The sequence below is a fragment of the Hemicordylus capensis genome, chromosome 2 (assembly GCF_027244095.1).
Source record: "Hemicordylus capensis ecotype Gifberg chromosome 2, rHemCap1.1.pri, whole genome shotgun sequence".
NCBI lineage: Eukaryota > Metazoa > Chordata > Lepidosauria > Squamata > Cordylidae > Hemicordylus > Hemicordylus capensis.
Genome location: NC_069658.1, coordinates 226,256,794 through 226,283,763, shown reverse-complemented (window position 1 = coordinate 226,283,763; position 26,970 = coordinate 226,256,794). Strand labels below are relative to the sequence as shown.

Genomic DNA, 26,970 nt, shown 5'->3' with positions numbered 1-26,970 from the left:
GAGAGGTCAGAAAAATATTTATTGATACAATTCAAAAGAAATCGGTTGTATCAAGGTTGTGCTATACAATCTGTTGCTAGAGTGAAAAGGAGTCAGATGATGGTCAATATAAGAGGTTTGCAATGATTTAAAAAACCCAATGAAAATTTCCAGTATAATTAACAAATCTGTTATCAAGCAAATAAAACCAGTAGGTGGGGGTGGGAAATTGTGTCCCTGGTAACTGGAATCATCAGTATTTGTGCTGAGAATTGGTGAATGGGACCAGGGGCGGGGGGGGGGGGAGAAAACCCTAGAAAAGGGGCATTGTAAAACTGCAGCATCTGTTTAGAAAGAGAGTCACCACTCAACTGAATGTCTTTGGATCTGAATGTCCGAAATAGAGGGAGAGGGTCAGACACAAAGGTGGCTAGATGCACAGAGCTGGGGCTAACCCACATGGCTCTTCTCAACACTCTCGCCCCTCATGGTGGCCAACTTGGGACAAGAACAGATTCTGGAGGATTTCTGAGGAAGGTGGTTTATTAGAAAAATGCTTTTACTATATTTAGCTAATTGCAATTGGGACTCTGAGTAAGGAAAGGATTAGATATGACTAATAAAACGAGATGAGCACCCAAAAGCACCTTTTACCCCAATTAGAGGCCCCAGGTTTGCCCGGAATGGTGACTGTTTTCACACTGACATGCACCTAAAGATAAGTTTGGCAGTGCTCTTCTAAATTAACCAAATGCTCTGTGGAGATGGATTTGACCTTGTACCTTTGGGGCCAATTCTTTTTAAAAACTACTTCATCATGTGAAAAAGTGCTATACCTAATACAAGTATGATGACTGTTCTGGTAACCAATAGCTAAAATAAATATTAAAACATGAATATATATTTAAAACACACATTTTAACCTGTAAGACAGGTTCTTCTGCGAATAGTTCCTAGTCTGCCACAGTCCCAGGGACCATTCACAAGAGATTGCCTTGTGTTAATCTGTTGCAGCAAAACCAACAAAGAATCTTGCACCACCTTAAAGACTAAGAGGCCATTTTTAAGGGCCACAGGACTCTGCTGCTGTTTAAGGGACAGTCCAGACTCCCAAGAGGGACTCAGTGCATGGTGTGGCCATCCAACACAAGATGCGGGCAGAAATCTCAAGCTTAGTCAACTGGCAGGCGAGAGGACGAAATGCCGGAAAGACATCAAGGAGTATCCTACCCCCCACCCCTGTGTCCAAATAGAGAGTGATAAAAGGCAAAAACAAAGAAAAAAAAGAGGTGGTCTTTTTTGTGAGGCAGGCTGGAGGTGAGGAGGATGCTGTGCTTGTCCTCAGTTCTTCCTGTGCTCCTTCCAGACTTTGCATCTTCCAAGCAAGAAAAGACGGATTTTCATAAGAGAGAACAAAAAATGCTTCTGCACTTTGTGGGATCCTGGGGAGCTGTGGACTCTAACTGATGAGTCCTGCAGGAGGAGAAAAAGAGAGAGAAAGCCATGACTGTGGGGTACAGAAGGCAGAGAGAGGGGAGGGATAATCCCTTCCACGGTTGGGGGCAACCCTCACCTACGAGGTCAAGAGGGCAAGTGGACAGGCCCTTCCAAATTCACATTACAGGAAGAGGCTGTCCTTACGATCAGCCAAAAGCCTTCAACAAACTGATCCTACAATCAGTTCTGGCCGATCGTAAGAACCACCGGGAGCCACGTGACTCGCAGCACAAACAAACCCACCACAGAGGCCGGCCTCTTCAATGGGGTTAAGGGAGCGAGCCCTCCCTTAGCCCCATTTTTAAAATCGTCTGTCAGCACTGGCTGCTTGCAGTAGGGCAGGGAGAATGCAGGGCTCCTGCTGGGTGCCACGGGGATACCCATAATGTACTATGCACACCCGTGCAGTGAATTACAAGAGTTCCAGGGGCCAGGAGGATGCGCCTCATCCCCTAACTTTCCATGCTGCCAGGGGCTGCCAGCGATCATCTGGGCAGGCGATCCGCTCACCCAGGGAAAAACAAGGGACTGTTAGAAGTATCAGCAGCCTCCCTCCCTCCCTGGAGTCCTTTCTCACTGATGATGATCGTGAGATAGGGCTCCAAGTCTCCTTTTTCATGAAAGTGTTCCTTAAAGCAGAGTTGGGTAAAGCAGCTGCGCCATCTCCTGGAGCTTTTCCACATGGCGATTTACTCTTGCTTCACTGCGCTTGGGGTACTGAGGAGTTCATAGGAGGGAGGGATTGACGCCTCCTTCAGTAACAGTAAGTGTTGCTCATACATTCATGACCCTTCATGACTATTGGCCCTTAATGTAATGTAGTAATGTAAGCGTGTTTAAAAAGTTGCACTTTGGGAGTGTGGAAAGTGGCAGTGCGGGATACTCCAGCATTTTTGCTGCACCACATGGAGAGACCCTCGAGATAAGGCATGAGCTGGAGGTGTGTCTACCTGTGTGGGAGTTCCGGCTCCACCCGCCACCCCTCGATCCCACTCAGACTTGCTTCCTGTGCCCTGCAGTCTAACACTGACAGAAGTGGGTGTGGGGATGCAGCATAATTTTTACAGCTGAACTTAAATCTCCACTTATCAAATCCCCCATGCAAATCGCCGTGTTCCAGAGCAGGGAATAGTCCTTTAAAAGTAGAATAGAATAGCCAGTAAGAGGGCCTCTCCTCTGAGCAGGGAGGCTGACAGCTATTTTAATGTCTATTTACCTGTAGATGGTGTGGTTAAGCAGGTATAGGAATATAGCCATTCCGAGCTAAAAACAGTTTTGCCTCCTGTATCCTTCTGAATGAGTAGAGACAGCAGTGGCAGCAACCTTGATCTCAGCGTTTTTGTTTGTTTGACTGGGCTCCATTGCACAAGGGCGCTGCTGTGAAAGGATCTCCTTCCGGTGTTGAAGACATGGAAGAGAAGCTTTTGCAGCAGCAGCACCCTTGTGTAAGGACACCTAGTCCAAGAAACAAAGTTGAGGCAGAAAGTAGCTGCTGCTGCTGCTGCTCTCTCATAAGAACAGCACTGCCGGATCAGGCCCAAGAAGGCCCATCTAGTCCAGCATCCTGTTTCACACAGTGGCCCACCAGATGCCTCTGGAAGCCTACAGGCAGGAGTTGAGGGCATGCCCTCTCTCTGCTGTTACTCCCCTGCAACTGGTACTCAGAGGCATCCTGCCTTTGAGGCTGGAGGGGGCCTATAGCCCTCCGACTAGTAGCCGATGATAGACCTCTCCTCCATGAAGTTATCCAAACCCTTCTTAAAGCCATCGAGGTTGTTGGCTGTTACCACATCTTGTGGCAGAGAATTTCACAAGTTGATTATGCTTTGTGTGAAAAAGTAGATCCCTTTGATGGTGCTAAATTTCTTGGCAATTTCTACTCATTCAGAAGGACACAAGAGGCAAAGCTGTTTTTACCCTTGAATGGCTATTTCTCTGCTTACCCTTTACAAGTAAATACCCTCTTACAGAGCTGTTAGCCTCCCTGCTGAGAGGAGAGGCCCTCTCACTGGCCATTTCTAGAGTGATGCCTACTTAAGACTCACCACAAGGAGCTCTTTGTTACGTTCTAAACAAAAAGGACCCTTTACTGTAAAGGAAATGGCAAGTGACAATAACAACAGTTCTGTAGTGTCTGGAGAGCAGGAGGTCCGTCTCCAGTTACCACCGGTTCGTTTGGTGGCGACTCAGAGGCAGACCTTCTCTGTAGCTGCTCCCAGGCTGTGGAATGCACACCCAGCAGGAATCCGTAATCTGAATTCATTGCTGGCCTTCAGGAGAGCCCTTGAAACCTACCTTTTTGGCCTGGCCCTCCAGGGTTTTTAATTTGTTGTACATTGTTTTTAACTGCTGTAAGTGTTCGGCCTGGTTCTCCAGGGTTTTTAACTATTTAAATGTTTTAACTGTTAATTAGTTTTATGCTGTTTTTGTAGTTTTGATTTTAACTGTTAACTGATTTTAATTGTTTTTATTTTGATGCAAACCGCCCTGAGCCTTTTTTGGAAGGGCAGTATAAAAATCTAATAGATCGAATAAATACAATAAATAAATAAAATAAGGGTAATCTCCCCCCTCATGTTCTACAGAGTCTGTGACTGAGAATCTGGCAGAAACACCACAGGGGCATCCCAAGCAGCCAGCAGCTGGAGCAGGGAATGGGGCAGCAATATGAACAAGTAGAGAGAGAAATTACCTCCAGGTTGAGGAATGGCACGCCCTGAAAGAGAGAGAAACATGTGTCAGTAAGGATCAGGGTCCCCTCAAAGCTCCAGTTATAAACTCATAACTGGGGGGCAGGGGGGCACTTAGGAACCATCATGTAAAAGAAAGAGCTCATCCACCATAACCCACAAGAGGGGTTAGGTTTGGAATTAAAGTCCATTCTTCATGGGGAACGTGCATACATGGAATAAATTCACGACTGAAGGGGAAAGGAGGGAGTTCTTGCCATCCAATCCTCCCTTTTAAGGCACGCACAAAACTGGGCAGAAGTTTCCTTCACAGCAAGGGAGGCCTCCTTTTGGACTCTGCCGGGGATAAAGCCCAGGGTTTCCCCCCTCCCCTTGGCTCCACAAATCCCTCCAGTAGGTCTTGCTGGGGTCTCCCTTGTCTTTTTGTTTTGGATTGTAAGTCCCTTTGAGACTTCAGGGAACCATTTTCTCATTCATCTGCTGTGTAACATGATTCGAGAACTTCTCTGTTGAAAAATTGTATATACACATTAAGAGTAATTACTCTCTCCCACACAGCAATTCCTAGAGAACATCAGCCCCTGTGTTTCCACAGAAATTGTTCTTTTTGATACAATTGTCTCCAGCAACTCGTGAGCTCCTGTTTTTGTGTTTCAATTTGAAGAATGAAAGAATAGCAGTGATCACACACACACACAGAGCCAGGTTCTACTGGCCTCACCTCAATTCCTGTTTGTGTGAATTGTCATTTACGCTTCAAAGAGCGTGGAGTCAGGAAGTGCTGAAGAAGGTCTCAAATCATGTACATTTTTCATGGAGGGGCCTGCCACTGTGAGAAAATTCTCTCTCTCTCTCTCTCCCCGCCCCCACCATCTTGTGAGATGGGTTAAATTAAAAGATTAAAAATGAAATATCCCTTTTAGCAACATCCTGAACTCCTTGCAGAGAGAGAAGTACTTAAATAAATAAATACAATGTCTGAGAAAATTCTAGGTGTTAAAAATGCTGTTCTAAAGCTTTCATTAATTATTATTATCATCATTATTAAAAACATGGATATGCCACTTTTCAACAACAACAAAAAGTACTAAAAGGGATTGACACAGCAAAACCAATAATGAGATCATGCTTCTAAGCCTATTCATACAAGCAGCCTAACCTGGGTTGGGCTGCCCGTGTGCAATGCCAGAATCAAGCCCAATCCCAGGGCTGCCCTCACCGACTTTTTACCCCGTACTTTAGCCAGGGTTTGAGGGCACATGCGCCCCCTTAACCCTGGCGCCAGGGCCGTGTGGGTGCTTCGGCTACATGCAGCCTGAGCAGGCACAGAGTCAGGCGCCTAGAGCACCCCACTCCCAGGAGATTCACCCACTGAACTGCACTCGTTGCATTACAGGATTCCTGGTGGCCGGGACTCGTTTCCTCAGCCTCCACTGATCCAGGCTGCTGGGAGCAGTGAGGACCATGTGGGTGCACAGTGGCACTCCAGAGAACCCAGTCACAGTTGAAGGGGTGGAGGCAGGTTCATCCCTGCCTTCCCCATCACCCACCTGCCCAGCCATGTGCACAGCTTCTCAGTGTCCCAAATGAGCTCACAGTCTAGAGACACACCAGCCTGCCAGTGGGAGAGACACTTGTCTGCAGCAATGAGTATAAACAGATAAAACCTGGATACATCTAAGGATGTGCGGGGGCAGGGAGACACAAGCCTTCCTCCAACCTTATAATATCGCCCTGCTGTGGCCATGGACAGGAGGAAGTCCCGCCCCTGACACGTCACTCACTGCCTCTCATGCTTACAGTGTGGGGCTTGTCTGAAGAGCCCTACCCATGAATCCAGCTGTAAAATGCTTTAGTTTGGCAGGATTGAACAGAAAACTTAATTAAAGGGGGTTGCACAAGGCCACCAGCAGGGGGAGCAGTCTTTTCCAGCTTGTGCAGGCAGCAGCCCCACAAAGCATCTCCCGGGTGGCAAGAGAGGGGTCTTTGGCCAGCCCCCGTTCCCTGCCCCCCCCCCAAAGGCATTCCAGTCACCTTTCTTATTCTTCAGGTAGAGGACGAGTCCAGGGAGCAGAAAGACCAGCCCCAGCACGATCCCCACGACCCCCGTCCACTTCTTGCTCCTGGCGGAATCTGTCTGTGGTTCTGTAGAAACAGAAGGAAAAGGAAGCCCAGAGTGAGAAATGGCAGGCCCCATACCCGCCTCCTGCTCCCCACAGAGCATCCCTGGCCCACAGTAGCCTTGGCTAGGAAGCTGCCCATTCCCAGGAGGCAGCCAGGACTTTGACACAGCAGAAGAGAAGAAGCTCACCTGGCCAGGAAGGCCCCATGTGGTGCTGGATCCAAGCCCCAACACAGCACCTGAACCTATCACTGAGGAACCCTTGGGTGGAAAGCCCTGAGCCAGGACCCCCAGCTCAGTTGTCTCCATGCCTGATTCCTCTGAGGATCTGTCATCTATATTTGCACTTCTTTCTCTCTCTGCTCCTCACCAACAGACAACACACCATGCAGGAGAGCGCAAGGTTCCAGGCAAGAGGGCTCTTTCCCTGAGTCTCTCTGCTAGCTGTGGGAGGCCTTGTCAGACCCAGGGGAGGACAGAGAGGCTCATTAGAGCTCTAGGTGTCCTCAGAATATCTGGAAACATCAAGTGAACAATATAAGCTCTTTTAAATACTTAAGGAGCAGGAAAACTGCTGGGGATGATAGGAAAATCACAAGACAAGGGAGAAGAGGGAGAGAGTACCCTTTGGGGACAGGGGACAATCTTATTTATGTATTTATTTTTCTATGTAAACTGCTTTGAGATGTTTTGTTAAGAAGCAGTAAATAACTCTATGGCGGAAGAGGAAAAGTGAAAGGGATGCTTGAGGAGGAAGTGGAGATGAAAGGGAAGCTAAACGAATTATTTGCATCTGTCTTCACTACAGAGCATACAGGGCAGACATCCGTGCCTGAACTGACTTTCTCTGGGAGGGACCCCGTATAACTGAGCCAAACAGAGCTAGCAAGAGACTTTGTTCTAGCATGTCCTAAAAGATCAATAAATTATTTTGGACCCTAGTGATCTGAGAATTTTTAAAGAACTCAGATGTGAAATTGCTGATTTTCCTGCCAACACATGTATCTGGTCTCTAAAAGTAGGATTTCTGTCAAACAACTGGAAGGTAGCTAAAGTAACACCGATTGTTAAAAAGGGATCCAGGGGGACTGAGGAAGTTACAGGTGGGTTACCTTGTTTCTGGGTAAATTGCTCAATACCATAATTAAAGATAAAACTATTAAACGTATAAAATAAGCCTTGCTGAAGGGAAACCAGGATAGCTGCTGCAAAGGTCATGCTTCACTGCCTTTAGGTGGCTAAGTGGGGACATGATTGAGATTTATCCAATTTAATTTTGCATTGCATAGAAAAGAAGAGCGAGATAAATAAACAAACAAATAAATAACCAGGAATTATCCAGTGAAACTGACAGGCAGGAGATTTAGAACAGTCAAAGGAAGTACTTCTTCAAACATCCCAGGCAATTCACTGTCAAAGATGTGACGATGGCCACTAACTCAGATGGCCTTAAAAGGAGGTTAGCCAAACAAATGGAGGACAGGTCCATCAATGGCCACTAGTCTTGATGGCTATAGGTACCTCCAGGTTCACAGGCAGGATGCCTTTGAATACAGCAGATGAGAGAGGGCATGCTGTTATCTCCTGCTTTTCCAAGAGACTTGGGCCTGATCCAGCAGGGCTCTTACATTCTTAGGTCTCCTTAGAGATAGCTAAGTTGCCTCAGCTCTAGCCTGACCCCCACTATCTGCCAGTCATCACCACCCTCAGAACCCCCCTGCCCCATGGGCTTTTTCCTGTGGTCAGAAGTCTATTTCCACTCCAGAAGTCTAGGAAGAAGGCTCAGGGATGGGGAGTATGCACGCACCACTCCAGCCTTACTCCCATCTCTTACCCCATTGCACAGTGACAGGGCCTTTGAAGCTGGCGTGCTCCACCTGGCAGCCAAAGACGTCTCCACGTGTAAACTGCGTCTCCAGCATGACGTGGATCTGGTAGGTCCAGTCCCCATTCTTCATCACGTCAGTAGTGACCACTTTGTGGGGGTCCTCCTCCTTCCCATTCCTCAGCCACTTGATTTCAATCTCCAGAGGAAAGAAGCCGTCTACACTGCAAATCAACAAACCGTTTTGGGAGGAGCGGTCATAGTCTGTGGGGGTGATCTTCACCTTGGGTTGGACTGGAGGGGAGGAAGAGGAGACAGGAAGGGTCAGAGACACAAAGCTTCAAATGGGGGAGGGGGAAGGAACCCACTTCTGTCTGTACTACCCACAAAGTACTCCCTACCATGACTTCCCAATGGATGCCTGAGCCCCCTGTCCCCAGGTCTTCCAAAGTGCCTCTTTTCCTCTTTCTCAGTCTTGATTCATGCATTTTGGAAAATACAACTCCAGAGGCTGCAATCTGAAGCAAAAGGGAGGATGAGGGAGGGGAGCAGATACTTGAGCCTCTTGTCCTGTGCTATACTGTATCTTTTTCTTCACTGGGGGAAAAGCAACTGGGGGAGACTATATCTGTGTTTTCTATTTAAAGTATATACACGAGAATGCCTGTCCAGTATAGCTCGGTGTGGTTTACAACAGCACTGTAAAAATGACACTCATAAAAAGAACCCGAAGTGGGACCGGGAGTTAAATGTATCTGGGGAGGGGCCCAAAGATCCCAGGCCATGAAGAGCTTAGGTTGAATCTGTGTACACCCACCACCACTTGATAAAAGATGGGCAGCTCCGTTGTGCACCAGGTGAAGTTTTTGAGCCTTTTCAGACGGAAGGGTAGAATGCAGGAGGTTCTGTGGACTCTCATGATTAATCCTATCTGGAATCCGTCCACCTGCTGCATTTCCCTCCCATCATTCACCAGCAGCTCACACTAGTTTATCTGTCATGAAGCTTCCCTCTCCTTCCCAATATCTGTCACTGGATACTGAGCAATATTTGGCACCAGATATAAGCTTAATATCTGGATATAATAGTCAGCTAATATCCAGCAACGGATTTAAGATAATAACATAACATTGCTAATATCTGGCACTAGATATTAATAATATCCAGCAATATCAGGCACTAGATATAAGCTTCCCTCCCCTTTCCAAAATCCCATTCCCATCCACTCTCCAATTCCTAACCACTGTCTCTACTGACTTTGCAGCTGGCTCCACACATGCTCTGCAAAGACGACAAAAAACAGTGGAGACAAAAAGATGTTAAGACATTAGTTTTTAAAATAAATAATCACCCATTGCTTGCCAACCTGCTGTTGTTGCTTTGTAAAAACATTTAACTTTGTAACCACATGTTTCCATGCATGCACACATGCAAATCCAGAGTGTGAAGAAATATTTTGTTTTTTTTCTGATCGGCTATCTGATCATGGTCCACTAATTAATTAACTTTAGCTGCCATGCCACCCTCCTGATGTGGCCTTTCAAAAGCCTTCAACTGCCCCATGGCTGCTAACTCATACTCCTGTGTGGGAGCAAGTGGCTGGGAAGGTGGTAAACTACCAAAGAACCTTTTTTTAAAAAGTTGAATAAGATGCTGCTGACTGCTTTTTTGTTTAAAAGGTGCGCCTTTTAAAAGCTTTCAGCAGCCCATGGCTGGAAATGTGCACCCCTTAACAGGTGCAAGTTACTGGGAAGATGCTATGCCACCAAAGCACCTTAATTGTTATTTTAAAAATGTACCTTCGGCTCCCAAATCACATCCCTGCAAAAGTGAACCTCAAAAATTAATAATGAATCGCACCTTTAAAAAATGGGATGGTGGGCGGGGGGGAGGAGCCCTTTGGCAGCCAAAGATGAGTGAGGAGTCTCAATGGGTTGCCGGCTGGAAAAGGACTGTGTGGTGTGCATTATTTTCCCTTACATTTTTATCAGTAAAAACAGTAAGTAAATAAAACAGTAAGTAAGTTTAAAAAAGAAAAGGTCCAGTTCTCCCACAGATTGCAGGGCTTATTGTGAACAATAAATAAGGGAAGGGCAGTATATCATTTGGCCATCCAGCAACATTGCCTGCAGGAATCACCATCAAAGTAGTATAAAAGGCTATCTGGAAAGGCTCACAGTTGTCCTCAAGCCCTGCAGGGATCACCTTGCAATAGTCTGCCATCCCTAGAAATGACAGAGGCACAGATCCGTGTGGCAAAGGCCACCCTCTCCAGGAAGACCATCGCACAGGCAGGCTGAGAAAAATGAGAGGCTCCTGTTTGGGGCACACAAGTAGCAGCTGCTTCTCATGGCCACCAGGGGGCAGTTTAGGATAAGCTAAATTCCCTTTAAACGTACCCCTCTTCCAATTCCAGCCAAAGACAAATCCTTAAAGCAGGGGTTCTCAACCCGTGGTACTCCAAAATGTTGCTGATCTACAACTGCCATCATCCCCAACTACATTAACTTGAAGATGGTTGTAGTTGTAGCTCAGCAATATCTGGAGTAGCTTGACTGGGAGCCTCCTCAAATCAAAAAGTGGTGAGCCAGCTTCTAAGTTCAACAGAACTGCTGGTGGCACAACTTGACTGCCTGATTCTCATGCAGAGATCACTACTATCCTTTCTTTCTGTCCATAGACAATCCCTCCTTATTTATTTGGAATACTGATATATTGTAGGGATGTGTATGAACCAAAACCAATGGTTTGGTTGGAATTAGAATTAAATTACAGAAGAGGAAACTTCTCCAAAATGAGGAGTATGGTGAAAAGAAAGCTGAGGGGGGAAATCAGGAGAGTCACTTCGCTCCAGAGTGCATGGAGTTTACTCAAAACCACAATACTAGAAGCCCAGTTAGATTGTATACCCAAAAGGAGGAAAGGTACCAAGTCCAGGAGGATGCCAGCATGGCTAACGGGTACCGTCAAGGAAGCCATAAAAGGGAAGAAGACTTCCTTCTGAAATTGGAAGGCCTGTCCAAACGAAGAGAACAGAAAGGAACACAAACTCTGGCAAAAGAAATGCAAGGTGACAATAAGGGAGGCAAAAAGAGAGTTTGAGGAACATTTAGCCAAAAGTATCAAGGGGAATAACAAAAACTTCTTTAAGTACATCAGAAGCAGGAAACCTGCCAGGGAAGCGGTTGGACCATTAGACAATGAGGGAGTGAAAGGGATTATTAAGGAGGATATGGAGGTTGCAGAGAAGCTGAATGTGTTCTTTGCGTCTGTCTTCACACCAGAGGATACTGGGCATATACCTGTTCCTGAACCAGGCTTTTTAGGGATGGAGGCTAGAGAGCTGAGTCAGATAGAAGTGACAAGAGATGATGTTCTAAACTGTCTGGAAAAACTGAAAGCTAACAAATCACCAGGGCGGGATGGCATCCATCCAAGAGTCCTCAAAGAACTCAAATGTGAAATTGTCGACCTCCTTGCTAAAGTATTTCACTTATCCCTGAAATCGGGCTCTGTACCAGAGGACTGGAGAGTAGCCAATATAACACCGATTTTCAAAAAGGGATCCAGGGGTGATCTGGGAAATTACAGGGCGGTTAGCCTAATGGACGTTCCAGGCAAATTGATGGAAAGCATCCTCAAGGATAGAACTGTAAAGCACCTAGAAGAACAGGCCCTGCTGCGAGTGAGCCAGCATGGCTTCCACAAAGGTAAATCTTGCCTCACCAACCTTTTGGACTTCTTTGAGAGTGTCAACGAGTGTGTGGATCAAGGTGATCCAGTTGACATAGTATACCAGGACTTCCAAAAAGCTTTTGACAAAGTTCCTCACCAAAGACTCCTGAGGAAACTTAGCAGACATGGGATAAGGGGACAAGTACATGTGTGGACTGCTAACTGGTTGAAAGACAGGAAACAGAGGATAGGTATAAATGGAGAGTTTTCACAACAGAGGGAAGTAAGAAGTGGGGTCCCCCAGGGATCTGTACTGGGACCGGTGCTTTTTAATTTATTCATCAATGATCTAGAAGCAGGGGTAAGCAGTGAAGTGGCCAAATTTGCAGATGATACTAAGCTCTTCCGGGTAGTGATATCCAAAACGGATTGTGAGCAGCTCCAAAAGGATCTCTCCAGACTGGGGGAGTGGGCGACAAAATGTCAAATGCGGTTCAGTGTTAGCAAGTATAAAGTGATGCACACTGGGATGAAAAACCCCAAATTCAAGTATACGCTGATGGGATCCGAGCTGTCGGTGAACTGACCAGGAGAGAGATCTTGGGGTCGTGGTGGACAACACATTGAAAGTGTCGACTCAATGTGCGGCAGTTGTGAAAAAGGCCAATTGCATGCTAGGGATCATTAGGAAGGGGATTGAAAATAAAACTGCTAACATTATAATGCCCTTATACAAAACTATTGTGCAACCACACTTGGAGTACTGCGTACAGTTCTGGTCACCACATCTTAAAAAGGACATTGTAGAACTGGGAAAGGTACAGAAGAGGGCAACCAAGATGATCAGGGGCCTAGAGCACCTTTCATATGAGGCAAGACTACAACACCTGGGGCTTTTTAGTTTAGAAAAAAAAGACTACTGTGGAGAGACATGATAGAGGTCTATAAAATCATGCATGGAATAGAAAAAGTGGAGAGAGAGAAATTCTTCTCCCTCTCACACAACACTAGAACCAGGGGTCACTCCATGAAATTGATTGCCAGGAGGTCTAGGACCAACAAACGGAAGTACTTTTTCACGCAACGCGTGATCCACTTGTGGAACTCTCTGCCACAGGATGTGGTGACAGCCAACAACCTGGATGGCTTTAAGAGGGGTTTGGATAACTTCATGGAGGAGAGGTCTATCAATGGCTACCAGTCGGAGGGCTGTGGGCCACTTCCAGCCTCAAAGGCAGGATGCCTCTGAGTACCAGTTGCAGGGTAGTAATGGCAGGAGAGAGGGCATGCCCTCAACTCCTGCCTGTGACTTCCAGCGGCTTCTGGTGGGCCACTGTGCGAAACAGGATGCTGGACTAGATGGGCCTTGGGCCTGATCCAGCAGGGCTGTTCTTATGCTCTTATGTAAATTCAAACTGAACCGCATGCTGCCAAAGTGGTCGGTCTGGTCCATTTGACTGAACCAGTTTGGTGGTTTGAGCGGCTATATTTATAAAGCGGAATCTGGTGAGGATTCCCCTTTACAAGTAAAGGACTGGAGGAATCTACTAAGGGGCGGTGAGAAAATTAATCACACAATTAAAATATTAAGCTAGAATATAAGAACATAGATCTGACTAAAAAGATTCAAAATACAAGCACAATATAACCATACAAAATACAAAGCAGCAGCAACAGAAGCAACAATCAAATAAAAGCCTGGGTAAAAAGCCAAGATTTTACATGCTTTCTAAAAACTGTGATGGAGGCAGAGGAGCAAATAGCCACTGGGAGAGCATTCCAGAGTCTGGGGGCAGCAACAAAGAAGGCCCTGTCTCACATGCATGACAGCCGAGCCTCACTCACTGTTGGCACAAGTGAGCAGCAACCCAAGGAAGCAGGTGGTCCCTCAGGTATTCCAGGCCCAAACCATTAAGGGCTTTAAAGATCAAGACCTCCGCTGACTATTTCTGGTGTCTCTCTTATGTTTCTTTTTAGATTGTGAGCCCTTTGGGGACAGAGAGCCATCTTATTTATTTGTGTAAACCATCTCTGTGTAAACCACCCTGAGCCATTTTTGGAAGGGTGGTATAGAAATCAAATGAATAAATAATAAATAAATAAAACCAGCAGTGTATCTATTTCTTTATCTATTTGTTTTTCAAATTTCTAGACTGCCCAAAACTTCCACCTTCAGGCGGTTTCCAACACCACAAAACAGATTAAAATGGGGGGGGGAGACAATTTAAGACTACAGTACAGTTAAAAATTTGGGTGAAAAAATATGTCTTTAAATACTTTTTAGAAGTTGTCACAGATGGGGAAGCCTTTCATCATTTATATAAGACTCAGTTTCATAATGTTAAGGCACCAACATATACCCTTTAATAAAGTATTTTTTTCCCCATTGGAGTACAAGCGAGTGCTGTGAGCTGGTGCTATTTGGGGGAAGCAGCAGCCAAAGAGCTTGCTCTTCATTTGAAAAATCCTTAATCTGAGTGTTGTTCAAAAGGTAAACGGTAAAGTTCAGTTATACTTTGAAAATGCTGTCAGTTTCTTAGCTGCTTTGGATTGCTGCGGGAAGGTGGGACTGAAGCCTGAAAACAAACAAATTAACGAAGGAAGGACAACCAACAACCGTGGCTGCGATTTGGGATTTGATGGTGGAGTTGGGTGCGTGGGTGGGATCCATGTAAAAAATCAGACCGGTTCCAGAGGAATCGACTGCTGGGGGTGGGCTCGGTAGGGGGCCCGGGGAGGGGCCTTCCCCAGGGTCCGCTCCGTCTCTATATTGTGGCTGTTCCCCCTGCTCCCTGAGCGGAGGAGAGGCCGGGGCCGGGCTCCGAGGGGGCCGCTCTGGGGCCGGGAAGGCGGCGCGCGCGCACGCACGCACACCCACACACCCACCCCGGAGGTTTTCTCTCCGCTCCCCCGCCCGGCTGGGCTCACCTCTCCGCTTGCTGACGAAGGGCACGCTGATGTCGAAGTTGTGGAGGCAGAAGGAGTCCGCCACGTGCCGCTCGCCCTCCAGGAAGGCCTTCTCGCTGTTGTACTGTCGGGCTACTTCCTTTCCCAGCTCGGTGACGGCCCGGAACTCCCCGACGCGGTTGTCGAAGCGGACATACTCCTGCCGGTCCCAGAAGAACCTGTCCAGGAAGTGCACCTCCCGCCGCGTCCCGTTGGTGGCGATGTGGCACTCGGCCCTCGCCTGGTGCAGGAAATGCTCTGCGGGGAGGAAGGAAGAAGAATCCCCAGGAGGAGGAGCAGAGAGGTGGGGCTGGGTTGGGCTCGCAGGGGAGACTGAGGGAGGGAGGAGAACTTGCGCATCGTCTGATATGGAAGTGTTGGTGCGGGGGGTGGGCGGGGGTCGTCAGATTGGGCCGAGGCCCCCGGTCTGCACTTCACGTCGGAAGGCAGAGTTTAGACTAGAGGCCGGCCCAGCAGAGCTGTTGGTTTCTTGGCATGCCGTCTCCCTCCCTTTGTCCTCTTCGTAGCAGCAGCTGCAACGCCCTCCCCGCCCTGGGAGTGGGTTAGGTAGGGTGACCTGCTGCGGCCCATCAGTCACGACATACAGACACTGCCTAACCTACCTCACAAGGCTGTTGTGCAGATAAAATGGATAACCACCCCCTATGCCATCCTGAGCCCCTAAGAAGTAAGACAGGATGTCGAGGGGAGAGAGAAAAGCCAAACGTTGGCAGCAGGGGCATAACAAGGCTGGAGTGGGCCCAGAGACAAAATTTTAAAACGGGCCCCTCGTTGATACACACACACACACACTTCACATGTGACTTGCCTCTGGGGGGCCCCTCAAGGTGTGGGGAGCTCCAGGCAGCCGCCTCCCCTTGCCTAATAGTAGTTACGCCCCTGGTTGACAGCCCCTCTCAGCTTTAGCCCTCGACTCAAATGAGGGGATCATAATTGTTTTTATTCTGTTGTAAACCGCCCTGAGATATTTTTGGAAGGGTGGTATATAAACCGAATAAATAAATAATACAGGGGGCTGCAGCTCCACCTATTCCCAGTCTACAATGTGGGGAGAAAAATCCAGGTTACACTGCAATGTCCCATCCTCATCCCCGGGGCCAGTTTTTGCTGCCCTAGGCAAAAAGTGACTTTGTTCCCCGCTCCCCCACATTCTATTAAAATTATTTTCTTTACGCTAGAGAATATAATTTTAACTGAATGGGTGGCAGGCTCCAAAGTCACACTTGGTGGCTGGCGCTGGCTAGGGAAGGGGTCCATGAGGAAAAAGGTTATATTTTTAACCATTCATAAGATGTTCCTGCCACTGCCACCTTGCACCATTGCACAGTTCCTCCCAGAGTGATCTGCCCCCATGTTTCAGCTGGCTGATGCACATGGGTAGGGGCCATTTAAGAGATCAGTCCAAAAAAGTTTTTACAGGCCCATTGGCCAGCTGAGCAGCAGAGGTGGAGTGGAACCATCTTCTGTCTCAAATATACATTCTACTGCTTTGCCAGTCATTGTCATGAGTCAGTAGAGATCCTCTCTCAGCCTGAGCCTAGCAACTATATATGATGTGGAGAGGATGGTGTCTCTCTCCTTCAAACTCCTTCTGCATAAGCAACAGGAAGAGTAGAGAATAATACTGGACAGTTTAACTCTCAAGAGGCCTGTTAGGGGACAGGAAATATGGGGTGCAAGTTGCCAGTAGCCCCCTTGGCCACTGGAACAGTCAAATCATGGCCAAGTATAAAAATCATACATTTAACAAGGTTGCCCCAAAGATGCCAACAATTTCATACAGAGGCTGGGCAGGCATCTCTCAGGTATTCTGTAGAAGTTCCCTGCCCTGGGGGGGGGGGGGTTGGGAGCCCCTGGTGGCGCAGTGGTAAAACTACCGCCCTGTAACCAGAAGGTTACAAGTTCGATCCTGACCAGGGGCTCAAGGTTGACTCAGTCTTCCATCCTTCCGAGGTCGGTAAAATGAGTACCCAGAATGTTGGGGGGCAATATGCTAAATCATTGTAAACCGCTTAGAGAGCTTCGGCTATAGAGCGGTATATAAATGTAAGTGCTATTGCTATTGCTATTGCTAGCAGACGCTCTAGGGTCACTTCCAACTCTAAAATTCTAAATTCTGTGCTGTATTCCACAGGGCCTCGCCCCCACATGTTTTTTTTACAAAAAGGTTAGCTTCCTCTCCACCATATGTATCCTGGCCAATTGAGAACAGCACTTCATGCATCTGATAAAGTAGCCTGTGTAGAATAGCTGCTGCTGGACGAAAAGGGACACATGAAGACTTTGGGAAATCTGGGGCCTCAGCTAGGGAAGAGAGTTCAGAAGGGGGACTTAGCAGGGAGGGGGTTGGGATCGAGCTTCCTAGGGCTGAGGTCTGTACCAAGGATGGGGTGCTCAGGGTCCTCCCAAACACATGTTTTCTGAGCCTCTCCTTCACAACCTCAGGCTGGGTTCTGGTGGATCCAGGGATGGGTGCAGGATCTTGCTCCAATTTCTACCCTGCCAGCCTTAAGGAGAAGGGCTGGGAGGAGTCTGCTCTTTGTGCCCCCCCCCCGTTCTTACTCACCTGGAGGCCCCACGCTCTTCACCTGGGGAGACAAGCCTCCCACTGTCACCACCATCACAAGCAGAACTCCAAAGCCCAACAGAGACCCCATCTTGCTTCTGCACCGTGAAGAAACAAAGAATCTGTCTCCAACTGAACTCTAGAGTGGGACTTTCTCAATCCTGCTCTGGGGAATAATCTTGCCAGGGTGCTGCCCCTCTGCCCTGGGGATTGGACATTGCCCGGGTGTGAGGCCAATCATCAGCAGAGCTGAGGTAGCATCATCAGTCACCAGGCAAGGAAGCCCAGAAAGCATCTTCTTTGGACAGATAGTCTCCAGACAAAAGAAAAGACTGTGGGCAGGATGAGAACTAAACCAGAAGTGCCCAGAGAGGGGACCCCAAGCTCTGTGCCAGGCAGGCAGCAGGAATCTGCACAGAGGACTCTTGCTGCCCCTCTCAAAGAAAGATCACTGCATCATCCACAAGGTTTCACACACTTCCCCAAGATGTGACCCTCTGCATTCCTCGCACCCAGAAGATCTGCAGCCTTCAACACACTTTCCCCCACCAAGCATTCATGCAACCCTTTCCCCACTTTAGTTACCATGCACACCAGTCTCCCTCCTGTCTAGGTTCCCTCTCTGTTTCCATTCTTCACTTTAAACCTTTCTCTTTTTGATGGTCCCATGTTTAGTGACCAAAGGGCCAAAGTCCAGGGCCTCCACAGCCCCTAGAAGCCCCCAAACCCTCTTTAGTCTGTCCCAGGTGGTGTGGTCACCTGGTGGAGCATGATGATGCTTCAAAGCTGGACTTTGAAGAAGCGAAATAGAAAAAACAGTGACGCTTTTGAACTTTGATGCTGGAGAAGACTTTTGAGGATACCATGGACAGCCAGGAAAACAAACAAACAGATCATAGAATAAATCAATCCAGAATTTCACTCGAGGCACAAATGAGCAGGCTCAAACTATCATACTTTGGACACATTATGCAAAGACCCAGCTCCCTTGAGAAGTCCATAATGCTGGGGAAAGCTGAAGGAAAGAGAAGAAGAGGACGGCCAGCAGCAAGGTGGATGGACTCGATTATGACAGCAGTGAATGCACCACTGAAAGACCTTCAAGGCCAAGCTGAAGACGGATCATCCTGGAGATAATCTATCTATGTGCCGCCAAGCCAACACCAACTTGATGGCACTTAATCAATCAATCAATGTTTAGTGAGAGCCACCCTTGTGTTGGGTTGGGATAAGTTTCCTTAGCCGAATTCCAGTGGCCAGAGGCAAATGGGAGCCCCCCTGTATTTTCCTGGCAACCTCTGAGTCCTCCCCACTGTTCTATTGCCAAGGGGAGAATCACTATTATCTAGAGTGCCCCCCACAGCCCACCACATGTGCCAGCTGCATCCCCAAACTGGAAACAGAATCAGATTTTGAAGCCCACAAATATAAAGATTTCACAACCAACACCCCCTCATTACAACCCCATCTCTGCTGCCCACACTAGAATTGGAGCACAACAGGTGTGTCCACACTCAAGAGGAAAGAGGGGCCCCACACACCATATGCTCTGAATGAGTGACTCTCCTAGATCAGAAGGAAAAAAGCAGCCCCCCCCCCCTTCATATACTCCCGCTTCAAACTCTCAGGTCAGGACAGGCAGAGCTCTTGCTTGATTAAAGGTTTTCACTCAATCTCCTAGTGAGGCGTCTACGGGAAAAGTTTCACCTGGTAACAGGCTGGTCAGCTCCAAGCCTTTTTCTCATTGGCTGAATTTTCATGGGCTTCTCTGCCCCCTTCATCGATTCCACCCCATCCACACCCACCCCACAGCCACTTTGAGGGCAGGACTCTGCTTGAGCCATTGCTTCTCTTCTGGTTCCTCTCTTCTGGTTTGCACACCCCGTGGCTTGCTTAGACACCCACACACACACTTGCCCCTGGAAGAGCTGAGATGGCCGGAGACGGAGCCCTGTTTCACCTCTGCCTCTGGGCACTCCTTGCTTTGCCAGGCACCAGAGCTGTGAAAGGTAAGGGAGGGCATCAGGGGGCAGAGGGGTCGGGGGGGGGCCTCTGGTACGAGGGGGAGGGACTTCAATCCTGGGGAAGAAGGAGGATGGAGTTGCATGAAGGGGACTTGGATTGGGGGCTGTAGCCAAAGGGTGCCCATTCCTTTCAGAGACATTCCCCCTTGGCACAGGCAGAACCCACAGCAGGCTTTGATGAGGGAAGAAGGAGGGAGGGAGGACTTCCCCCATGGAAAGAGTTCCGAGCAGAGGCAGGTGGCTATCGGGTATGGGGGGTCTCATCTGTGTTATGCCAGAGACAGCGCTGTGTGGTACAGTAATCCTCCACACAGCCGGGCCATACAGAGAAGCACCCCCCACCCACCAGATCCATAATACTTTTATACAAGACAGAGAGTGATCTCCGCTCTCCAGTTATGCACATAAGACCTTAGACTCAAGGTGCAAGTGATTATCTTTCTTCCATGATCCTTACATCTTTGTCTGCAGTTTGACATATTCTCACAGCTTCAGGCTTTGAATTAAGTGGTAGCAGAATCAGCTGAGGTTTAGGTGATTAATAGAGGAGGCCAATTTTATTCACTGGTTGACCAGTTTTCTTCCAAGGATCTCAGGGCTCAGTTGCTGCTTTAGCCTCACAACATCCCTGAGAGGTAGGTCAAGCAGAGTTACAGTGATTGACTCCTGGCCCCCTGGTGGAATTGATGGATGAACAAGGACTCGGATCCAGGTCTCTCTTCTTTGCATCTAGTGATTCTGCCACTCAGGTCTGGTAATTAAAATTACAGTGACTCCTTTCTGCCAATGTTTTGGTTCTGCTAAGGATGGGGAAAGGAGAAAATGTTAAATGAGTGCTTTTCCTTCTAAACACTGCATCCCTGCTTTCTGGATCCCCCCAAATCCTTTCCCACATTAGAGCCAGCAGAGAGATGTGACCTCTTTAACAGTTGCTACAGTATTGGAAATAAATTTGGCCTTGAGTGGGGTTTTGGGTGTGCCTGGACAGAGAGGATTTGAGAATTCTTAATGCCTCCTCCTGCATGTGTAGGAGGCAGCAAAAGTGAATGGATGAGGTCTGTTTGGGATGTGGCATAGGACCTTGAGTATCGGAGCCCCCATCGGCTCACACTAAGTACATCCCAGGGAGTAGTTTCAAGGGGTTCAGATCTGGGAGGACCATGGCTGAGGTGGGGGTCTGGGTATAGCCAGAGGGAGAATTTTTGGGCATAGACACACCCCTCTCCCCAGTCTCTCTCCCAGTGACTCCCCTTTACAAATGGGAAAGATTTTGGCCATGCATTGGCATGTGCCCTGTTCAAGATAGACTCACTCCCAGCTCATGGTGGACTCTCTGTTCCCCGCTCACCAGTGGACACTTCCGTAGAGCTGGACTACTTCCAGGAGAGCTTCCCTTCAGAAAAGATGTCTGGGGAGTTCTTGCAGGAGCTGAACGATGAGGAGGTCTTCCACGTGGACTGGGACAAGAGGGAGACTGTCTGGAGGCTGCCTGAGTACAAGACATTCACCGGCTTTGACGCACAGGGCGCCGTGGGCAACATGAACATTATGAAGAACAACATGGAGGTGCTGATGCAGTGGAGCAACCGCACCCGGGCCCAGAATGGTAGGAGAAGGGCAAGGAGACCTCCCCGGGTGGGCAGCAGGGTGGGGCAGCCCCTTTGAACTGTGCAGTGACTTGCAAGGACAAAGGACCCCACTGCAGAGTTTAGAGGGCTGCCCTCACTGTGAGGGACATTCCTATGCCCCACCCCCTGCTTTCTCTTCCCCACTTAACTCTTCCTCTGAGCCCAGAGTTGGAGGTGCAAAGGCTGGAGTTCCAGGGATGTGGGGAGAGGATGTTTCCCTACCCAGAACCGAACTGATTTGGTGCACAACTTCCTCCCACCCCTACTTGCAGCCAGGAAAACGGAGGTGCTGCTGCAGACTTTGAAATCTTGCCTGCTTCATTGTTGTACACATTTATCCAGGGATGACCTGGGCAAATTCCTTGCACCACCTTTGGTCATCAGGGCTGGTGCTCATCACCCTGACCATTTCCACACCACACCACTCATCAGAGTGCTCTTACGCCTGGGCTTTGGGGCCAATATCCAGGGACTCCACGGCCCTAGGAGCTCCCAAATCCTCTTTAGTCTGTTCCAGATGGTGTGGTCACCTGGTGGAGCTTGGTGATGCTTAACTTGCAGAGGGGAATGGGCCTCCAAAGGCCTTTAGGTCCAGGCTCCAAAATTACCTAGGTGCACCTCTGCTGCTCATAAGAAATGGCATCCCTTCCCTGTCTACTATAGAATAATGTTCAGAAAACCCACTGCTTCTAGAAGAAAATCCAAGAGGAGTCTGGAGTTCTGACCACCTGGGGTGGTGGAATAGTAGACATTCCCATTCAAAGAGGAGAGCTGGGGCTCAGAGTCCGGGAGGGTGTGGGAGGGCCTGATCCCTCCCAAAGTTGTTTAAGGAGGTGGGCAGTGTGTCTGGATGCTTATCATGAGGTTAATCTCCAAGGATTCTCCCACAGATATTTTAGGTTTTATGGCCTTTGAGACTGAGCTACATATCAGTAAGTCCCCAGTTCAAATCCTACTCCAAAATCTGCATTTTGTACTGTTTTTCAGTTCTTCCTTCCTTGAGCAGGGAGAGTTTCCTTTTGAGGAAAGGGAAGGTGCCTTTGCAATATTCCATTTATTTACAAATGATTTACCTGTTATTTACAGATTTTACCTGTCCAAGTGAACAGGTGTTACAGGGCATGGAAACAAACACACAGCAGGCAGGGTCAGTTCCAGAGCTACATCAGCACCTTGAAGAACCCCAAAGATGCTTCAGCCAAGGAGAAACTCCTGCGCAACATTCTAGCCTGCTCAGAAAAATAGTGGCTTGCCTTTGCCTCTGAGCACCCCTCCTCCTCCCGTAGTCCCACTGGGCAATCCAGCCTTGAAGCAGCCTTGGCTCTGCCCACCTGCAAATGGGTGTGAGCTGACCATCCACATTAGATTGCCATCTCTCCTATCCTTTAGACATGCTCTTCAAGCCCTTCTGTTCTGCCAGACCTTTGGGACCTATTGGGACAGGGCTGCCTCTTGTCTGTGTTTCTTTTATAGTGCTGAGAGGCACAATGCTTTGCACGTGTCCAGAGGCATTGTCTGCCTCTACTCAACATATCTAGAGAATAGTAATCACAGCCAATTCATGTTGTGTGGGGCGGGGGGAGGGGGCATTCCAGTGCAGGCTTCTTCCAGGGGAGCTCAGTGCCAATGCAGAATAGGAGCAGGTGGATCTGGGGAAGCTGCTGAGGATCACTCTTGTGAACACACCTACCACCCACCACCTCCTGCATTTAGAAGCTATAATTGGCTGTGAAAGAGAGACACCAGGGTTCCCTCCCTCCAGTTCAGCTGCAGCTGCTCATTCCGCAGATTCCGCAAGGTAATTGCATGTAGAGGCACCCAGGCCGTGGAGAGGCATATAGGATCTGGACTTGCAGGACTTTGGTGTGGGGAGTGGGTGGGGGTTACTGGGAAAGAGGGTTTAGATGCAGATGATTGCTGACTTGGTCCCTCTTTCTCAGCTCCTCCTACAGCAACTGTCTTCCCCCAAAACCCCGTGGAACTGGGAGACCCCAATGTGCTCATCTGCTTTGTGGACAAGTTCTCACCCCCTGTGCTAAACATCACCTGGCTGAAGAATGGAGAGGAGGTTTCCAAGGGTGTGACAGAGACAGACTTCTACCCCAGCACAGAAGCCACCTTCCGCAAGTTCTCCTACCTGACCTTTATCCCGCAGCACGGAGACTTCTATGTCTGCAAAGTGGACCACTGGGGCCTGACCCAGAGTCTCACCAAGCTCTGGGGTAAGCAGGATCCTGTCTGTTCTGGGCTTATTTCTGTTCTTGCTAGCTTTGGGCATTAAGGACTAGCAGCTTGCATTCTTTAAAAAAATAAAGCTGGGATGCTGAACCTTGCAGAATGCAAACACAGAATCCCCACCCTGGCTGTAAGTAGCATAAAGCTTATGGGGACCTTGGTGAGGGGGGTGGGTGTTGGAACAACACAAAAGGACTTGCTTGACCTTGAAGAAGGAGAAGAAGAAGAAGGGGGGGGGAATCAGGTGCTAGGAGAGAAGCAGGACTCTTAGATTCTGTCCTCTGCCTAGCAGAGACATGCACACATCTGGTTCATGCTGAAATCTCCCCTCTTCCCCCCACCCCCTGTCTCCTCTGCAGATGCCAAGGAGCCGGCTTTCATCCCAGAAACAGCAGAGAACGTGCTGTGTGGCCTGGGCTTGGCCTTTGGTATCCTGGGCATCATCGCTGGCACCGTCCTTTTCTTCAAGGCCAGGAAGATGAATGGTGGCAACCATCCCAGGGGGCCCCTGTGAGTCCATTTCTCAGGCCAAAATGCAGGAGGAGGGCAGATCCTGCCCAAAGGGCTTTGCCATAGGGTGGAGGGACTGGGGATGCAGTACTCCATCTCAGTGCTGGAAGTGTCTGTCCCTTGGGTTACGTTTAAGCCCTAACCTGGACCACTGAGAGCCACTGCTCATGTCTTTCCATGCTTCAGTATGTTTGCATGGCAAATACAAGTTGTCTTGTCACATGTTCACTGTTCAGATCAAATTAAATTGCCCCAATCTGTCTTCAGAGATGCTTGGCACTTGGGACTGTGTGTGCATAAGTGGGTAGGGGCCAAATCCACCCCTTATCCCCCTCCTAAGGGGGATTGGTGCTATACACCATGTATCTAGCAGAGAGCGTACACATACAGGTGCTGGATACAGACAGAAAGCTCCCAAATAGGAGCTGTGTGGAGGCACAATTCCTCCTTCAGCTAGATTCCTTCAGCTAGATTCATGCACCTGTAGAGCAGCCCTAAATGGAAAGATTCATCACCCTCCATTGATCTTGACTTAGGACCAGGGAGTGGGGGACTGGAGCCCTTGGAAGTTTCCTTTCAAGAATTCCTCCCCCATTGGGTCTGGTCAGGACTGGATTCAATTTCAGTCCAGTTCAAAGATGTGCCCATATGGGAAGGGCAGATACACACACTTCTTCCCCCATCCCAACTCCCAGATCTAAATGTGGCTCTAAGGGAGCCAAATTTAGGTGCTAAGGAAACCCAAATCTCACCCAGAATAAATGTGGCAAAACGAGAGAAAATGTTTACGTATCTTACAGAAGTTTTATTCTGCTTCAGAGAGATTGGATTTTTGGCAAGTGCCTTGAAATGAAGGAAGGATTTGCTGTTTTGTTTTGTTTTGTTTTTGTTTTGTTTTGTTAAGAAAGGCAAGTTGGACAGGGTTTGAGATGAGCCAGGGAATGGTAGCTGTAAACAATGGAGAGGGAAAGGAGCCCCTTTCTTCAAACACAAGGTCTAGATACTTGATTAATAATAATAATAATAATAATAATAATAATAATAATAATAATAATGATGATGTAAAGTTTGATTCCCTGGATGCCTCCACCAGACACATCATTCACTCGAGCAAAACTTCCGATGTACAGGATATGCCCATCTTCTATTCACAGAGGAGAGTAGGGCTGCCTGCTAAACCCGCACCCTTGTTCCCTTTTAGATAACCGGAAGCAGCAGAGAGACCAACTCCATCCTCTGACAGGCAGCCACTCTGCAAGCCCCAGAAGCCCGCCTCTCTCTTACATCCCTGGTCAAGACTTTGCTGCCTCAATAAGCCTGGCCCTTGCTCACCTGATCTGCTCCTTTCCATCCCAGGGCCTTCCAGTGCAACTGAAGCATGGCTATTGTGCAATTAGGTAAAAGCGGAATTAAGACTCTGGTTCACCAGGCACTACCTATAGCTCTACATTTCTCCTAAACAAATACTTCTGTTTACTCAAAAGTAAGTGCTGCCTAGAAATGCAGCTAGAATTGCAGTCTTCAATCAATAGAGGCTTCTGCTTTTCCTGGCCATCCCTTTATTGACATTGGCCCTTTAATCAGCAGTTGCCTGTCCCCAGCTTGCCAGGAGCATTTTAATTACTTGTTTCTTCTTTGCAACCAGAGCAATTGAAAAGAGCACAGTTAATAAAATACAGCTAAGCACTGTTCAGCCACAAGCCTTGTGTTCAGCCACAAGCTGCACTTGGGGTGGGGGGAAATATTGTTTTGCTTCTGCTAATTCCAGGGTGGCGTGAAGACCTTTGCAAGTCATTGAAACTCTCCCCTCAAGCCTTTGAAAGTCTCCCCGATTCCCTGACTTCTCAGATTTCACCAAGCACTGTTTGCATATTTTTTGAGCCATTAAGGGCTAGAAGGGCTTTCCTTCTAAGGTGGCATTTTTGGAATGTTCAGTTCTGCACCTGATATCATGTACAGCATGACTGCAAAATATCCACAGGCCTGCCCAGGGAGGGTTATGGCTGGAAGGACTGATCTTTTGTATTATTATTTGCTGGATGACAGAGAAGATGCTCTCTCCCTGGGGATTTGCAAAGATGTGGTGTCAGGGCAGATTTAGCTGCTTAGGCTCAGGGTGACCCTTCTGGATCTGATTGCAAATACCCACAATCAAGCAACAGGATGACATTGTAGGCAGAAGCCAGCTCTCCTTGTCTTCCACTGTCCAAGGTGGAGTCCTTCCTCCTGACTCTTTCATGTGGTGGCATATTTGATTATGGAGAATTTAGGAGGTGAGTTTTTGCCTTGCACTGAAGGCATCTATGGGACAATTCTGTAGCACCCTCTTAGATTCTAGCTCATCTCTGGCATCAGGCATGGCTAGTCACCCCCTAAAACCTTCATCTCCCTCTTTAGTTTTTGGAAAGAGTCTTGCAGTGTTCTGCACATTGCACTGCAGTTAAGTATCCCTCAGGCATATCATCCTGATTCATCACTATCTCCATGAACTCAGCCCCACTAGGAAGGATTCCTTCAGCTCCTGTGCTGAAGGTACAGTTTCTCCAAGGCCCCCAGTGCTGATCTTCTCACCCATCTAAACCACCACCTGAGCCCAGTGGGAGATGCAAGGCCCTACCTGGGTGAATTGGGGGAAGACAGTGTTGATTTTAAGCACCAACTTAGTTAGCTACAACTTAGGGCCTTACATTCAGAGGGACCTCTGAATACCAAAAAAAAAGGACTAAATTTTAAGATGTTTGTAATTAGTTGAAAAATAAAAGAGAAAGGGTAAAAAAAGATTCCCAGACACAATTATTTGGCTAAGACAAAAATAGACTTATATGGCTACACAAATACTTATCTATTGAGTTTATAAATCTGAGCAGAAATAATTAAGTTATATCAAAATTTATTAGACCAGGGACCAGTATAGAGCAACGGCCACCATCACAGTTACCGGCAGCATTAAGCTCTTCAGATGAGTACCGATGTAACTGTGAAGTGAGGGGTGAAGTGAAGAGCGGGGTGAGTGACATGCTAGGGCAGGATTTCTGACCCATTTTGTAATGCTATGGGGCCTTTTAAACTTGACATAGCTTAAGGTCTCAGCATGTTATAATCCGGCCCTTGGGGAAGGATCTCCTTCCTCCTAGAATGATCCAGAATGATCTTAATTCTACTTTTCATACTTTCTTCTGCGCTCTTATATCTAAAAGTAATGAATAAAATGGAAATTTTAGGAATATGTTTTCAGTGGTGTTGATCTTTCTT

At 48.0% G+C, this 26,970-nt stretch overlaps 2 protein-coding genes across 3 annotated transcripts; one reads left to right on the top strand and one right to left on the bottom strand.

The window, feature by feature from the left end:
- On the bottom strand, window positions 1–17,478 carry LOC128346666 (H-2 class II histocompatibility antigen, E-S beta chain-like). Its single transcript, XM_053300186.1, has 6 exons — window positions 17,322–17,478; window positions 14,717–14,992; window positions 8,123–8,407; window positions 6,201–6,311; window positions 4,169–4,192; window positions 1–1,452 (listed from the first exon to the last, which is right to left on the bottom strand). The coding sequence occupies exons 1-6, from the start codon at window positions 17,410–17,412 to the stop codon at window positions 1,439–1,441; spliced, it is 801 nt and encodes a 266-aa protein (XP_053156161.1). The 5' UTR covers window positions 17,413–17,478; the 3' UTR covers window positions 1–1,438.
- LOC128346668 (HLA class II histocompatibility antigen, DP alpha 1 chain-like) lies at window positions 14,906–26,942 on the top strand. 2 transcript variants are annotated; one of them, XM_053300189.1, is made up of 5 exons: window positions 14,906–15,038; window positions 20,697–20,951; window positions 22,914–23,195; window positions 23,568–23,718; window positions 24,920–26,942. In XM_053300189.1, exons 2-5 carry the CDS (start codon window positions 20,750–20,752, stop codon window positions 24,921–24,923), a joined length of 639 nt encoding a protein of 212 aa, XP_053156164.1. In that variant the 5' UTR covers window positions 14,906–15,038; window positions 20,697–20,749; the 3' UTR covers window positions 24,924–26,942. The 2 variants fall into 2 exon arrangements, with proteins under 2 accessions (XP_053156164.1, XP_053156163.1); XM_053300188.1 differs by lacking the exon at window positions 14,906–15,038 and adding an exon at window positions 17,458–19,330.
- The last annotated feature ends 28 nt before the right edge of the window (window positions 26,943–26,970 follow it).

Coding starts and splice junctions, on each gene's coding strand:
- LOC128346666 (XM_053300186.1), bottom strand. CDS start 17,412: ATGGGGTCTCTGTTGGGCTTTGGAGTTCTGCTTGTGATGGTGGTGACA. Junction 6,312..8,122: donor CCCTGTCACTGTGCAATGGG/GTAAGAGATGGG, acceptor CTGTTTCTACAG/AACCACAGACAGATTCCGCC. Junction 4,193..6,200: donor CTACCTGAAGAATAAGAAAG/GTGACTGGAATG, acceptor TCTCTCTTTCAG/GGCGTGCCATTCCTCAACCT.
- LOC128346668 (XM_053300188.1), top strand. CDS start 19,255: ATGGCCGGAGACGGAGCCCTGTTTCACCTCTGCCTCTGGGCACTCCTT. Junction 19,331..20,696: donor AGGCACCAGAGCTGTGAAAG/GTAAGGGAGGGC, acceptor CCCGCTCACCAG/TGGACACTTCCGTAGAGCTG. Junction 20,952..22,913: donor CCGCACCCGGGCCCAGAATG/GTAGGAGAAGGG, acceptor CCTCTTTCTCAG/CTCCTCCTACAGCAACTGTC.